Raw genomic sequence first — 14,907 nt, 5'->3', positions numbered from 1 at the left:
TTCAAGTAAGGTCAATAGAAATGATCCAAACTAAAATATAAAGAGTTAATGAGAAAAGAGTCATCTGACAGGTACCTGAGACACACTGTCAAGCAGTTTCATATACAAGCAACTCAAGTCCCAGAAGAGAAAAAAAAAAGAGCAAACAATCTCTGATTTGGTGATACTTACCTATCCAAACCTTCCAAAGTAAAACAAACACCAAACAGGATAAACTCAAAGAAAAACACATCTAGGCACCTCATAGTTAAACTGCTGACAGAGGTCAGGGGTGGGGTAAGGAGAATGGAAGATCACTACTAATGGGTACAGGATTTATTCTGGGCTCATGCAAATGTCTTCAAACTCTGTAGAGATGATGGATACACAATACTGTGCATCTACTAAATACCATCAAATTGTTTACTTTAAAACCATTGCTTTTGCTCTATGCATTTTACCTCAACTTTATTTATGTATTTTTTAAAGATTTTATTTATTTGTCAGAGAGAGAGAGAGAGAGAGAGAATGCAAGTGAGCTTGTACAAGCAGGAGGAGTGGCGGGGAGAGTGAGAAGCTCCCTGCTTGGCAGGGAGCCCAATGCAGGATTCACTTCCAGGACCCTGGATCATGACCTGAGCTGAAGGCAGATGACTGAACCACCCAGGCACTCCTCACCTCAACATTTTTAAATGAGGGGGAACACATGAACATGTATGTAGTTCTTAAAACACAGTATAAAATGGCCCTTAAACATATGAAGATATTCAATTTCATTCATAATAAGAAATGCAAATGAGAAGTAGGCCAAGATATGTTTCTCCACCCATTAGATTGGCAAAAGTTCAAAAGCTTGGTAGTACGATATCTGGCAAAGCTGTGAGTAAACAGGCACTTTCATAAATAGCTGGCAAGAAGGCAAAACAGTACAACCCTTACAGGCATATGTGGCAATAACTGGCAGAGACCCGAAAGTGGCCCCCACCTACTGGTGTCCACGCCTTTTTATAATCCCCTCCCTTTAGTGTGCACAGGGATCTATGACTTGCTTCTAACCAACAACCACCCTTGTGATGACTCCACATTATAGAAGACTCCCCTGAAAGCCTGCTTGCTCTAAGACTCTCCTTGCCTGCTTGATGAAGTGACCATTTTGGGAAAGCTCACAAGACGAGGAATGGCAACTGGCCTCTAGGAGCTGAGGCAGGTTTCCAAGGCAGTTAAAACAAAGCCAGAGCCCTCAGTCCTACACACACACAATGAAGTCAAGTCTGCAAACAACACGAGTGAGCTTGGAGACAGGTATTTCCACAGTCAAGCCTCCAGATGAGAACACAGCCCAGGAGACATCTGGATTGCAACCCTGTAAAATCCTATGCAGAGGATGCAATTATGCTATGCCCAGACTTCTGACCAAAGAAACTGTGAAATAATAAATGTATGCTGTTTTAAGCAGTTAAGTTTGTGGTAATCTGTTGCACACAAAAGGTGACTAACATACCACACTACATATGCATTTACCTTTCAGACTCAGCAATCCCAAGTCTAAGAATTTATACTATAGATACACTTCCAACAGTACAAAAATACCCATGCACATGGTTATTAACTGTAACATAATTTATAACATAATTAATATATAAGATACTGCCAACTACTTAAATAACCACATACAGAAGATTGGTTGAAGTACTTCACAGCTGTAAAAAAGGCTGAGGAGCATCTCCATGAACTGCTATATAGCTATTTCTAAGACACACTGCTAAGTGAAAAAAGCAGAGTGCAACATAAAATACACAGAATACTACTGCATTTTGTGCATGAAACAAAAGGAGGTAACTAAGAAGAAAACACCTGTATCTGCTTACATAAGAAACAAAAAATAGGGGTGCCTGGGTGGCTCAGTGGGTTAGGCTCAGGTCATGATCCCACGATCCTGGGATCGAGCCCCGCATCGGGCTCTCTGCTCAGCATGGAGCCTGCTACCTCCTCTCTCTCTCTGCCTGCCTCTCTGCCTACTTGTGATCTCTATCTGTCAAATAAATAAATTTTTTAAGTATCTTTAAAAAAAAGAAACAAAAAATAAAAACAAGAAGGATAAACAAGAAATTAATGATACTGATTACTTACACGGGATGTGGGATTGAGAATACGGTGTTGAGATGGCTACTAAAGGAACAGGGAAGGGAATACCACTTTTTCTGGATATCACAAGTTGATAACTGATAGCACACAAATCAAAAAGTAAATTTAAATGAACAAGGATGGGGAGTGGGGGCAAGACAGAACCCTAAAAATGGGAAGCAAATAGAAAAATAAACCTCAATATACTGATTTTCAAATAAAAAAACACAACCACACTGAGGATAGGGGGTTGAAGCAAAGCTTATGTCAGTAACTCGTGAAGAATATTTTTGCGAATACTCTTCACTTAGGGGAAAAAATAATTGCTAGCAAATCCTAAACACCTGCTGGCAGTTTGTTTCTCAGAGTAGTATGGAGGCAGCAATTCTGAAACCATTATGTGAGTACTACAGGACTAAGTGAATGAGTGAATGTACTGATGTTGTCCCAAGCCAGGCTCTCACCGTGGGAAAAGGCAGACAGATGTAAAGAACAGGGGAAGCCAAGAAGGAAACCTTTGGGGTTGGACTGGAACTGAAGGAATCAGTATGAATGAATGCTTTCCAGTATGTGTGTGTCTATGTGTGTGTTCTCTGCCTACTGAAAGGCTCAAAAGCTGTGACACCTTAGTAACAACAAACATGTCTAGTGCCAGATCTTGGTTCCTACATACAATTCCACATTAAAGGAAACAGGTTCTTGGAAAAATATCCAATTCCAGAACTAAAGTAGGGAAGATACATGATGGGACTGAAAATACCTTATTGTGCCAGAAAATAAGGAAGCGCTCAAAAAGAATTGGGCCATGTGAAAGGACACAGGGGCCAACTTGAAGGGATTCCCACTTGCTAAATCTGAGGCAGCACTCACAATAAAAAACCAAAAGTAACGGATCATAACCCACTCAATAAAACAGGAACCATTTGTCTTTTCAGGTAATAGTTTATAGATACAGTAGAATGCTGACTGATAATTATAAATTTAGAAAAGCACCATTCCATAATCAGCACAGGACAGACCAGTTCATGCAAGAATCATCAATGGCTGACAACTCTAAGGCAGACACTATATGACTTTCAATGGGATATCCTGAGAAGAACGATCAATTACATATCAATTATGTATTATTTTGAAAAGGGGCATATAATCCAGATCCAATCATAAAGAAACATCAGATAGGGGCACCTGCGTGGCTCAGTCGGTTGAGCCTCTGCCTTCAGCTCGGGTCATGATCTCAGGGTTCTGGGATCGAGCCCCACATCGGGCTCTCTGCTCAGTGGGGCTCTGCTTCCCCCTCTCTCTCTGTCTGCCTCTTTGCCTACTTGTGATCTCTCTCTGTCAAATAAATAAATAAAATCTTAAAAAAGAAAGAAAGAAAGAAAGAAAGAAAGAAAGAAAGAAAGAAAGAAACATCAATAATCTTAAACTGATGAATATTCCATAAAATGACTGCCTTATCTTCTTCAAAATCCCCATCATGGTCAAAGAAAGGCTAAGGAACTGTTCCAGATTAAAGACTAAGATGTTATAATGAAATGTAATATAATATCCAGGGCTGAATTCTAGACCGGACAGAAGAGTGTTATAAAGAACATCTTCAGGATAATTTTATAAAACTTGAATACAGACTGTAGATCTGAAAACAGTATTCTCAGTTAAATTTTCTCAATCTGATAAATACACTGTTTTTATGTAAGAAAATATCCTTGCTCTTAAGAAATGAATTCTGAAGTATTAAAAGGTAAAAAAAAAAAATATATATATATATATACATATATATATATATATACACAAACTGATCTTTCAAATGGCTTAAGTAATAAGTGTGCATACATGTCGTTTTAGACATAATCATAAAACAGGGGAAGGAGGGAGGGAAGGAGGAAGAAATAATAAAATGTAAAACGTTAAGAATTGGTGATTAGGTAGAGTATATGAGCACTATAAAATGCAACTTAACTTTAAGTTATTTTGAAGTTGTTAAGATTCTCCAAATAACACATATTGTGGTATTTTCAAAGATACAGTAATTACACTTGCTGCTAGATCTTATTTAATGCGATACAGGATACAAAGCATGTTCCAGCATAAATGTGCTTTTTAATATTTTGATAACTAATCTTCAAAATTGGTTTCTTTGCAATCTTATGCATTTTATTTGATTCCTTTATAAATGCTATTCTGAAAAGTGGACTGCTGAGGCTTTTCATGGCACAAAAAAGAAACTCTGCTCTAAGCTACAGATCCCTTATTGACTTACAAGTTTGTCATAATGAGGAAAATGCAAAGTCTGCAGCTTCTTCCATTGCCATTGGCAAATTATAAAAGAAAACATCATTGATAATGAACACTCAATCTAACCTTATTAATTTCCAGATGGAGTGATTTCCCTTCAGTGCTAAATCGAGTATTCAAAATATTGACTACAACCTCACACAAAGCATCTACGAACACAGACAACACCACACACCCTTATGTGGAAAAATACAGGCATGCAGCAACTATAAACATGAATCAGGACTGTGGAATTTCTTACAGAGAAACTGAGTGCTTACGTATCTTTAAAAATTGGTTAAAAATAAGATACTATTTACCATCTTTCTTTCGGAAAATTTTTTAAAATTTCTTTAATGATTGGTTGGTAGCAGGCGTCCCTCTCTGCTTTCCCGGTTTCACTCCAGTCTCTCACAAACTGTTTCAGTGTAGATTTTAGTTTATCCATGTCAAATGTAGATGCTGGCATAATCTTTCCATTCCCCTGTTTAAAAAAACAGAAATCTATTAGCTTCTGACCAAGGAAATCAGTCTTGAATATGATCAAACAGACATGCTACTACAGGGCTATATGGATGGTTTAGTGGATACATCACTAGCCTCTCACCTCAACCAGGGTTCAAGTGCAGCTTGAGATCCTACACGAAAAGAGTTTGGGGGTCTCACTTCTACCCTCAATAGATTTAAGGTCCATTAATCATGAAACCACCATATAACTAAGCAGTCTTTACTCAGGGAGGACCAGAACTGAGCTGCTATGGAGACGGAACATCTTCTCTCTCTAAGAGAGGGAAGGAAGTCCCTCCAGGTCATTGACGGGGCAGCATGGAGAGGCTCACACAGGAGTGACCCAACCGTATCCATCCTGTGGATACAAAAAAAGGACTTCAGTCTTTATTACTGCCAGTCCCTTGAGATTTATAAGTGAAAATAACTTCTTAAAGTAAAAGATAAGTATCGATACAAGATACTGAAAATGAATTTAAGCAAAGGAAATTTTACACAGCTAAAGAGTTGGTTGTAAAAGTTAAAGTCACTAACTCTATATGCTAGAACAGTTAGAACACAATGTGAATCAAACAGCAATATGCCAGCAATTACCTTACTACTTCTAGGGGGAAAAAAAAAATCTGTGAACAAATCCAGTTTCTGGCATACTATTCTAAAAAGTCTAATCAAATACTTGAACATATAAGTGAAAACATTCTCTGAGTAGAGCAAATGGCCCATGCAAAATATAAAAATGAAATCCAGAAAGATAAAGACCTCAAAATGCAGAGATTAAACCCTAAAATAAAAATAGAACAAACTTTCACATACATCTTCTCCATATTCTTTATTTTCAAACATATGTATGCAATCATTCACAATGGTCAGTAGTATTTCTTGATTATGATCAATGCATTTCCGAATCTTGTCCAAGTGAAGAAGAAACTGAGGAAGTAGTTTCTGTTGATTATCTGGAAGTGATCGAAATTGTCTTTCTGTTCGGTTCACTCGCTCATGCATACTGGTGCTAAAACATAAAAGGTGTTTTTTAAATTGGCAAAAGAATTCTCATGAGGGCCAATCTTATTTTAAGGTTGTCTTTCTGTACAATTGTTCCTTTATAATGTCGGGATACTGCCCTGTGATTTACAATCTTTTGGTTTCTTAAACGATATCAACTTAGGAAGTTTTATGTTTTTACCTTATTACAAATTCTCTAAGCAACCAAACAAAAGACAGTTTATAAGAAAGTAAACATTTGCACCACTTAGAAGGGAAAAAGAAAGCATAAAGAGGATTAATGTACAATTAGTTTATTTTTATGATTTTCATTTCCAAACTTAAAATTTTCAGCAAAATAGATGAATACTTTAAATTTCTCCATCAAACAGCAGAACACTGCTCTGAAATTACTTTAGAATATACAAAATGTGTTTTGAAATTAAGAACCAACCAAGATGAATTTTTTTTAAAAACACAAAGGATCTTATGTACTACAAAAGTAGTAAACAGGAAAAATTGAAATTCTATAGCATTTTACATGATAGTATTCACAATTTGCATTCCAGAAGTTTCCAAATAACTCTAAAGGTCACTTTGGAGATTACCAATTTACAAAACCTGAAAACAGGGGCACCTGGGTGGCTCAATGGGTTAAAGCCTCTGCCTCCCGCTCAGGTCATGATCCCGGGGCCCTGGGATCAGAGAGCCCCGCATCCAGGCATCGGCATCGCACAGGGCTCTCTGCTCAGCAGGGAGCCTGCTTCCCTTCCTCTCTCTCTGCCTACTTGTGATCTCTGCCTGTCAAATAAATAAATTTAAAAAATCTTAAAAAAAACAAAAAACAACCTGAAAACAAACAAAAAACCCCACCATTTTAAAAAGCTGATTATTATATTTGTAATGAATGCCATTTTACATCAATCAGATGGGCAAAATCTAAAAGCTTGACTATAGGAAATATTCCAAAAATATTGAGTAACTTGAATATATATACATACTGATTGATGAGAAGTGCAATAAATTAGTACAACCACTTTGGAACATAATTTAGCATTATCCCAGTAAAGCTTAGTATGCACATTCCCTAGCAATTACAGTCCTAGACACATACTCAAGAAACTCTTGCAAATGGGCACCATGAAACATAAACTATCTTCTTATTAGCACAGTTATATATAACAAACAAGAAATCTGCAAACAACCTAGTGGTTCATCACCAGTAAAATGAATGAAGTGCAGTACAATGGAATGCTATTAAATTAATCAACTACAACTATACACAATATGGAGAAAACTCATGAATGTAAATATTTGTTGGAAAAAGCAAGTTGAAGAAAAACACACAATGTACAATTCTATCTTATATAAAAATAATATTACAGGGACTGAACATACATTAAAAATAACTACAAAGAAAGCAAGGAAATGAAAATGAAAGAAAGTGATGTTCTTTCAGGGGAAAGGATTTTTTTGCATACCAGGTGTGGGGTGCATGGGTATTCACTGCATCATTCTTTGCATTTTATATATACAAACAAATAAGTAAGTGTTTGTGTTTCTTCTCAACGTTTTTTGGCATTTACTCCATACTAAATGAAAATGAAAAACACTTTTTCATTTGGTTGTCCGAATCTTTCTATTCACCCAAGTAACTGTCTCACTTTTATGCCAAATTACTCTCTAATTTCTGGATAATAATTAAGAAGCTGTGAAGAAGGGGGTGCCTGGGTGGCTCAGAGGGTTAAGCCTCTGCCTTTAGCGCAGGTTATGATCTCAGGGTCCTGGGATCGAGCCCCACATCGGGCTCTCTGCTCAGTGAGAACCTGCTTCCTCCTCTCTCTCTGTCTGCCTCTCTGCCTACTTGTGATCTCTGTCTGTCAAATAAATAAATAAAATCTTTAAAAAAAAAAAAAAAAAGAAGCTGTGAAGAAGCTCTTGAGTGAAGCAATAACCTGACCAGGTTTTTAGAAGCTTGTGTGTGGTGGCTGTGGTGCTCAGGGTCAAGGAGGGAATGGCAGGGTAATGGGAAAAGATTACGTTGCCAGCGGCTACATCGATGTTTGCTTTTGTCCCCCCCAAAGAGACAGTGTAATAGTGAGCTGTGGAGTCCAACTGGGTTGAAATCCAGGCTATGCCACCTATTGCTGTGCAGCCCTTGGGAAGTTACTTCCTTTCTCTGTGTCCCAACTGTCTCACATAAAAAACAAGGTAATACATAACAAAACTGATGATGATTAGAGAAGCTAACATTTACTGAGATTTAATAAAAGCCAGGCCCACCACTAAGTCACTGAAAATGGATTACTCTGGAAAATAGCCATAAAACCCCACAAGGTTACGTACTATTATATTCTTCTGCCAATCCAATGGGATTTCATTGAAAATTTAACAAAGTAATGCACACAAATCACTTAGCCCAGGGCCTAAATAACATGGTAGGTACACCTCAGTTATGTAACTAATACGTTCACAATGAAAATACAAAAAATGTAGAGAATTAAAAGTACTCCAGGAAAAAAAGCTACTAATAATCCCTCTTTAAAAGGAATCACTTCTAACTTTTTGGCATTATTTCTCCTTGCTATTGTTAAAACAAAGCCATTTAAGTGCCTCTCTAGTCAAAATGTGATACAGAGAACCGCACTTCACTTGGAGATAACTAGAAACCAAGCAGCTCAGTCAGGCCCCACCTAAGACCCCTGAAATGCAATCTGCCGTTTCACAAGCTCTCCAAATGGTTCACATGCACATCAACTTTTTAGAAGCACTTGTAATTCTTCATCTTTATCAAAGAATTTGCCCAGATCAGAAAAAACTTCTCTAATGACTACAGGGCAAATGACTGTAATGACTGTTCATTATCCCATCTATGCAACCAAAATTTACTTAGTACTTTTCCCTAGGCATCTAGATACTTTCACTTGTCTATATGATGAACTTTTCTGTGTTCCAAATCTGTCTATATTCTAGAAAGACAAAAACAGTACAAATTCCCAAAGGAAGAAATACCAACTTAGAAAGGACAAGTATTGAGGTGCTTGGGTGGCTCAGTCAGTTAAGCGTCTGACTCTTCGTTTCAGTTCAGGTCATGATTTCATGGGCTGTGGGATGGAGCCCCGGAGTGGGCTCTGAGCTCAGTGGGGAGTCTGCTTCTCTCCCTTTCCCTCTTACCCTGACCCTCCCCACCCCCCACCCACCTCCTCTACCCCACTCACCCCTCGCTCACTCTAAAATAAATGAATCTTTTTTTTTTTTTAAGGAAAAAAGGTAAGTATTTTTAAGGTTCTTGATACAAACTGATTTTCAGAAGGATCATATCAATTTACATTCCTATAAAATAGAGTAGGACACTAAAGGAACTATTTAAGGTGACCATTATGTGTTAGGCAAACAGCAGAGTCGTGAAGGGTTACAACTCAGAGCCCACCTGGTTAAACAGTCTCCCAGTACTTCATTTCTAGTATTCTTGGGCACTAGATGCCCCATAACCTTCCTCTCAGCATATCTCAAAATTCAACATATCCAAACTGAACTTAGCACATGATCACCTCCTACCCCAATAAAACCCCTGCACTTCTTCCTGTATGGCTGACATTGATGAATGGTATACCATACATCCACTCAAGTCAGAAACAAATGAGTCATCCTAAAATGCCTCTTCTCACAGACCCCACAACCACAAGCTCCAGATCCTTTTGATTCTACTTCATAAACTCTCTGCAAATCACTACCTCTCTCAGGCCCTCATTAGATTTCTCAAAGATTCCCAAGAGGCCTGCTCCCTAGGAATGCTGTCCCCAAAGTCTACCACACCCAATGAATTCATCTAAAATACAAATCTTGTGTTTGTCCCAACTGAATCTCCAGATTTCAGCCTATGCAAATAACAATCAATAAATACTCAGTTATATACCCCCTTGGTGCCATTTTTCATTCTCCATGAGGACTACTTAACTTCCATGATTGCCGGGTAGCTGAGGTAAGTTATGGAATGGTCCATAGAGCCCACACATATCTGCTGTCAATTACTGATAACAGAAGTGAGGTAACTATACAGAACAGAGTGAGTTGCAGCACATCTCCTAACCTTTGATTTTTTTTTTTTTTAGATTTTATTTATTTGACAGACAGATCACAAGTAGGCAGAGAGGTGGCAGAAAGAGAGGAGGAAGCAGGCTCCCCGCTGAGCAGAGAGCCTGATGCGGGACTCAATCCCCCAGCGCCCCTCCTAACCCTTGATTTTTAATGGTCCACACAACTGTCCATAACATACATCCACAGTGAGTCTCCTGAAATAAGTGAGGTCTTCCTGAAGCTGACACAAGAGTCCACTCTTTACACTATTTTAAATGTGGCTAACTTCACTATTTTGGAAATGCTTACACTACCAATGTAATTTAAGGCAGGGGTGGGTACACTATGTCCCCCGGCTACTGGGTCCATTTTGTAAAGACTTTTACTGGAACGTAGCCATATCCGTTTGTTCACATACTGCCTATGGTTGCTTTCACACAGGGGCAGAGTTGAATACTTGTAACAGAGACCACCTAGCCCTCTGACCTTAAGATATTCATTGCTTGGCCCTTCAGAGAATTTCCCAATGCTGCTTTAAAGGAATGTTTTACAACCTTCAGACTCTCCTTGGTTCTGAACTCAGTCAGCAGCAAGAGGCCATACATATCCTCTGGTGATTAAGGGTCGAAAATAGAGTGGCCAGCCATATTTCAAGGGTATCTCTACCTTCGGCTCTCTCCAGAAGGCTGGTCTTTTTTTTTTTTTTTTCAAAGACTTTATTTATTTGTCAGAGAGAAAGCGAGTGAGCACAGGCAGACAGAGAGGCAGGCAGAGGCAGAGGGAGAAGCAGGCTCCCTGCGGAGCAAGGAGCCCGATGTGGGACTCGATCCCAGGACCCTGGGATCATGACCTGAGCCAAAGCAGCTGCTTAACCAACTGAGCCACCCAGGCGTCCCCAGAAGGCTGGTCTTGGCAGTGACCCCCAACTCTGTCTCCTTTCATCAGGGTGGGTCTGATACTGGGTCTGAGCCAAGGACCAAGGTCATAGACCCCTTTCTTTGCACCTGTTGAACTACTCTAGCACTCTAAACAGGAAAGTGTATCTTTTCAGAAGGAAAATCTGACCCAATCCACTTCAAAATTTATTAAAATATTAAGTTAAAATTGTCTTACTAGTATTGCTGCTTACTAATGCAGTGAACCATCTTGAATTTCAGGCCAGACTCTACCACAATTTGGTTGTATAAGCCTGGGCAAACTGTTCACCTTTTTATATGCCTGTTCCTGCACCTGTACAAAAAAACTCTACATCTCAATTTTTAAAATCTTACCTAACTGCTATTTGCTATTTCTAAAAGTAGGCTGTTTCTGATAAGATCTTTAATTTTCAACTGTAGTATCTTCTTCTTTTTTTTTTTTTAAATTTTTTTTTTAATTTTTTTTTTAACGATTTTATTTATTTATTTAACAGAGAGAGACCACAAGTAGGCAGAGAGGCAGGCAGAGAGAGAGGAGGAAGCAGGCTCCCCGCAGAGCGGAGAGCCCGATGTGGGGCTCGATCCCAGGACCCTGAGATCATGACCTGAGCCGAAGGCAGAGGCTTTAACCCACTGAGCCACCCAGGCGCCCCCCAACTGTAGTATCTTCTAATGTGAGTATCTTGATTCATAACAAGACTGGTATCTTAGGGATGACAACTTTTTTTTTTTTTTTTTACTATTTGCTACAATGCTACAATCATTTTTGCCTTAATCAAAATATGTCATCTAAGCAAAACCCATAGGCAACACAAAATTAGAAGCCATTGGAAATATATTAAGACATCTCTTGCCCTGTGACCTTTAAGCTAAATCCCCTATATAATGACTAAAAGGCATTTAGCAGCGAAACTAAGCTCTCCAAAATTTAGAAGTACTTGCTAAAGGTTTAAAATAGATTGTCCATCAGAACTTACTGCAGGGCTTACATGTGCCCTGTCGAATATAGCTGACACCAGCCACATGTGGCTACTGAGCACTTGAAATGTGGCTAGAAAGACTGAGGAAATGAATTTTAAATTTTATTAAATTTTGATTAACTTAAGCTTAAATTTAGCCAGATGTGATTAGTGACTATGGTATTGAACAGCAGAGGCCTAGATCAGAAAATGTTGCAATGGAACAACCCAGTTTGTTTTCTGCTACAAAATGCTTTCCATATCCCTAGCTCTTCCACTGAGATTTTTTAAAGCATATTTTTAATACTATCTTCAGTCTACTGGAAGTGGTTTTTTTTTATAATTTTTTTAAAAGATTTTTAAAATTTATTTGACAGAGAGAGAGATCACAAGTTGGCAGAGAGGCATGCAAAAAGAGAGGGAGAAGACACGACTCCCTGATGAGCAGAGAGCCCGATACGCGGCTCTCGATTCCAGGACCACCCAGGTGCTCCTATTGGAAGTGTTCCATAAAGAATACACAAATAAAAAGAATTGTTTTTAAAAAATGAAATTATCCTCAATCCCATATTAAACTGCTAAAGAGGGATTAGCGTATAGGAAGTTATACAACCATTAGAACATGCACACAAGCACTCTTCTCTACACTGCCACACTTGAGCCCTACTTCCAGGTCAAAGGTCCCTATTGGCCCACACAAGGGCCCACTTGATACCTAATCTTAACTATCAATTTTAGATTAGTCTTAATATATTAGAGCCAGCACAGAAACACATCTTAACTATCTGGGTCCACTATCTTTCCCAAACATAGTCCAGTACCCTTTTCTAGATTTTTCCATAGTAAAATGTACCAGACTTTTCTGTATCTACCTCTCCCAGCTATCTAAATCTAGTGTTAGTTGTTTCTCCTCCCTGCGTGATTCTTAAGACACAATACTTGCATCAAATTCAAGTCTGTGGTTGCCTGCCTTCCTGCCTCTGTCGATACCAAATAAAATCCCCACACTAGTTAATTCCCTTTTGGGCTCCACAGGTAATGCAGTCTACTTCCTATGCCTGGGTTTAGCCAGTAAATTATTTCAAGATCTTTGTACTTCAAAAAACTCATGTTACAAAAATGCAATGAGATTCTAAATCACTTTAGGCTTTAATTATGCAAGTTTCCAAATTCAAATAGTAACAAACTACCGATTTGTCACAAATTCGCAAGCTATCTGGGAAGGACAAATGTATTTCTTTGCTACTACTTGTCTTATTTGTTAAAAATAGAGCTTCAACAACATATGCCAAGCACTGGTGACACAAAAATAAATAAGGCTCAGTCCCTGCCCTTGAAGAGGTCATAGTCATTAAAAAAAAAAAAAAAAAGTTAGTTTGCACTGACTATCACAACAGGAGCCCATCTAAGGGAACAGTTTTACTTGTGCGGGTCCTATCTCATTCCAACTGCAGACTCAACACATAGTCATCGGTAGGCTCAACTCTAACAGGAATAAAAGTGCTCTATTTCCCTGAAAATCTAAGTCCCTTTCAGATCCTGAGATTATAATGTTGCGACTACGCTATTTTAACATCTATCTAGAAAGAAGAAAACTAAAGTTAGGGAGTTTAAAAGTCCTACCACAGTGCCCAGCCCATAGTGAGAATTCGATATATGTCTGCAGAATAAAAGATCATAAAAGCGGTTCTTTACTATGCCTTCTCTCATTTCCCTCTTTAATAATTAGCAAATTTGAGAACATCCGGACCACCTTCGACCTTATTACTTTCACCCACCAGTTAAAGACACTGAGCGCCATCATTCACCACTAATGTGCCTGCACGTTCAAAGCGCCAAGGGGGTTGGGGTGAAAATCTGATGCAGCTCTCACAAGAACTGGCAACAGTTTGGGGAAATTCGTCCTACGGCATCCCACGTGTAGGTGAACTTGGGTTCTCCGTGTGTTCGGTTTGGAGGACATCGACAACACATAAAGATCATGCCCAGCACCGGCCGATTTTACCACCGTCATCTTCTATCTGCAATTGTTAACAGCACTTTTCCGGTCACCCCCACCGGCCTCACAGCCAAACCTTGAACGAGGGATGGAAGGCAAGAGAGCTAATCTGATCCCGAGGTCGGAAGACACGAGGCTGGGCAGCAGACGGCGCGGCAGACACGCGGCGGTGCAGGGCCGGGAGGGGCTAAGGTGGTACGAGGTGACTCAGGGGCCCCGAGGTCAGATCTGGCGGCCCGGTCCCGGCGCCCCGGAGGCGTGGCGGCCGAGGGCGAGCGCGGGGGGCGCCCCCGTTCCGGCGGGTCCGCCGCGACCGGCGGGCACCTCGATGGGCTGCGCCGGGGTCCGCCACGGGCTTCTTACCCGTAGTAGCGGAAGGCATTAATGATCTTCCAGAAGTGCTCGCGCTCCAGCCGCTCCTCCTCCTCCTCCGTGCTGCGCGCGGCCGCCGCCGCCGCCGAAACCGCCGCGGCCGAGGCCAAACGCCCGGCGGAGAACTGCACTTCCACCTCCTCGCTCCCGCTGCGGCCGCCGCCGCCTCCCCCGCAGCCCTCGGGCAGCTGAGAAGCCGGCGGCGGAGGGCGCCGCCGTCGCTGCATCGCCGCCGCGGCCCTAGGCCTGGCTCGCTTGCGTCTCGCCGCGACTGAGAGCGTGGTGGCGGCTGCTCGGCCTTCCTCTAGACGGCGCCCGCGGCGGACATGCCCCCAGCTCGCGGTGCGCTCCGCCCCCGCCGCCCTCAGGCCTCCATCCGCGCCGGGCTCCGCCAGGTCTTCAGGAGCGCCCGGCACGAGCGCGCATGCGCCCGCGAGGGTACGACGGAGGGCCGCCGCCGCCTGCGCTCATTTGCTGCGGGCCTTCGGCGACAGCGCGCTGCCGTAACGACGACGCGCCCAGTGGGCGGGGCGAAGGGGCAGGTGGGAGGAGTGAAGGAGGAGATCCCTGCTGGGGTGGGGCTGGCACCTGCGGGAAGCCGCGTGGGTTGGTTTAACAGCTTGAAAGTGCTGGATTCTGGAGCCAAGTCTAAAGGAAGGAAAGGTGGGAAAAGAGTTCAGCTTTGATGAATTTATTAGGAATTTTTATTTAAGAAAAT

General features: G+C 40.9%; 1 protein-coding gene across 4 annotated transcripts in view; it reads right to left on the bottom strand.

The window, feature by feature from the left end:
* CARNMT1 (carnosine N-methyltransferase 1) overlaps positions 1-14,510 on the bottom strand; it is a 50,920-nt gene extending 36,410 nt beyond the window's left edge. For 3 of the 4 annotated variants that reach the window (XR_004277378.1, XM_032307147.1, XM_032307146.1), the window contains exons 1-3: positions 14,181-14,510; positions 5,698-5,893; positions 4,698-4,861 (exon numbers count right to left, since the gene is read on the bottom strand). Coding sequence is in view for 3 of the 4 variants with exons in the window: in XM_032307147.1 (XP_032163038.1) it covers positions 4,698-4,861; positions 5,698-5,893; positions 14,181-14,416 (596 nt within the window). In the remaining variant the exon portion in view is untranslated. The remainder of the gene's footprint in view (positions 1-4,697; positions 4,862-5,697; positions 5,894-14,180) is intronic. The other variant, XM_032307144.1, reaches the window with a different exon arrangement.
* Between the last annotated feature and the right edge of the window lie 397 nt (positions 14,511-14,907).

Source organism: Mustela erminea, chromosome 12, assembly GCF_009829155.1.
Source record: "Mustela erminea isolate mMusErm1 chromosome 12, mMusErm1.Pri, whole genome shotgun sequence".
Classification (NCBI taxonomy): domain Eukaryota; kingdom Metazoa; phylum Chordata; class Mammalia; order Carnivora; family Mustelidae; genus Mustela; species Mustela erminea.
The sequence above is the reverse complement of the archived record's forward strand: the minus strand, read 5'-3'. Positions and strand labels throughout refer to the sequence as shown.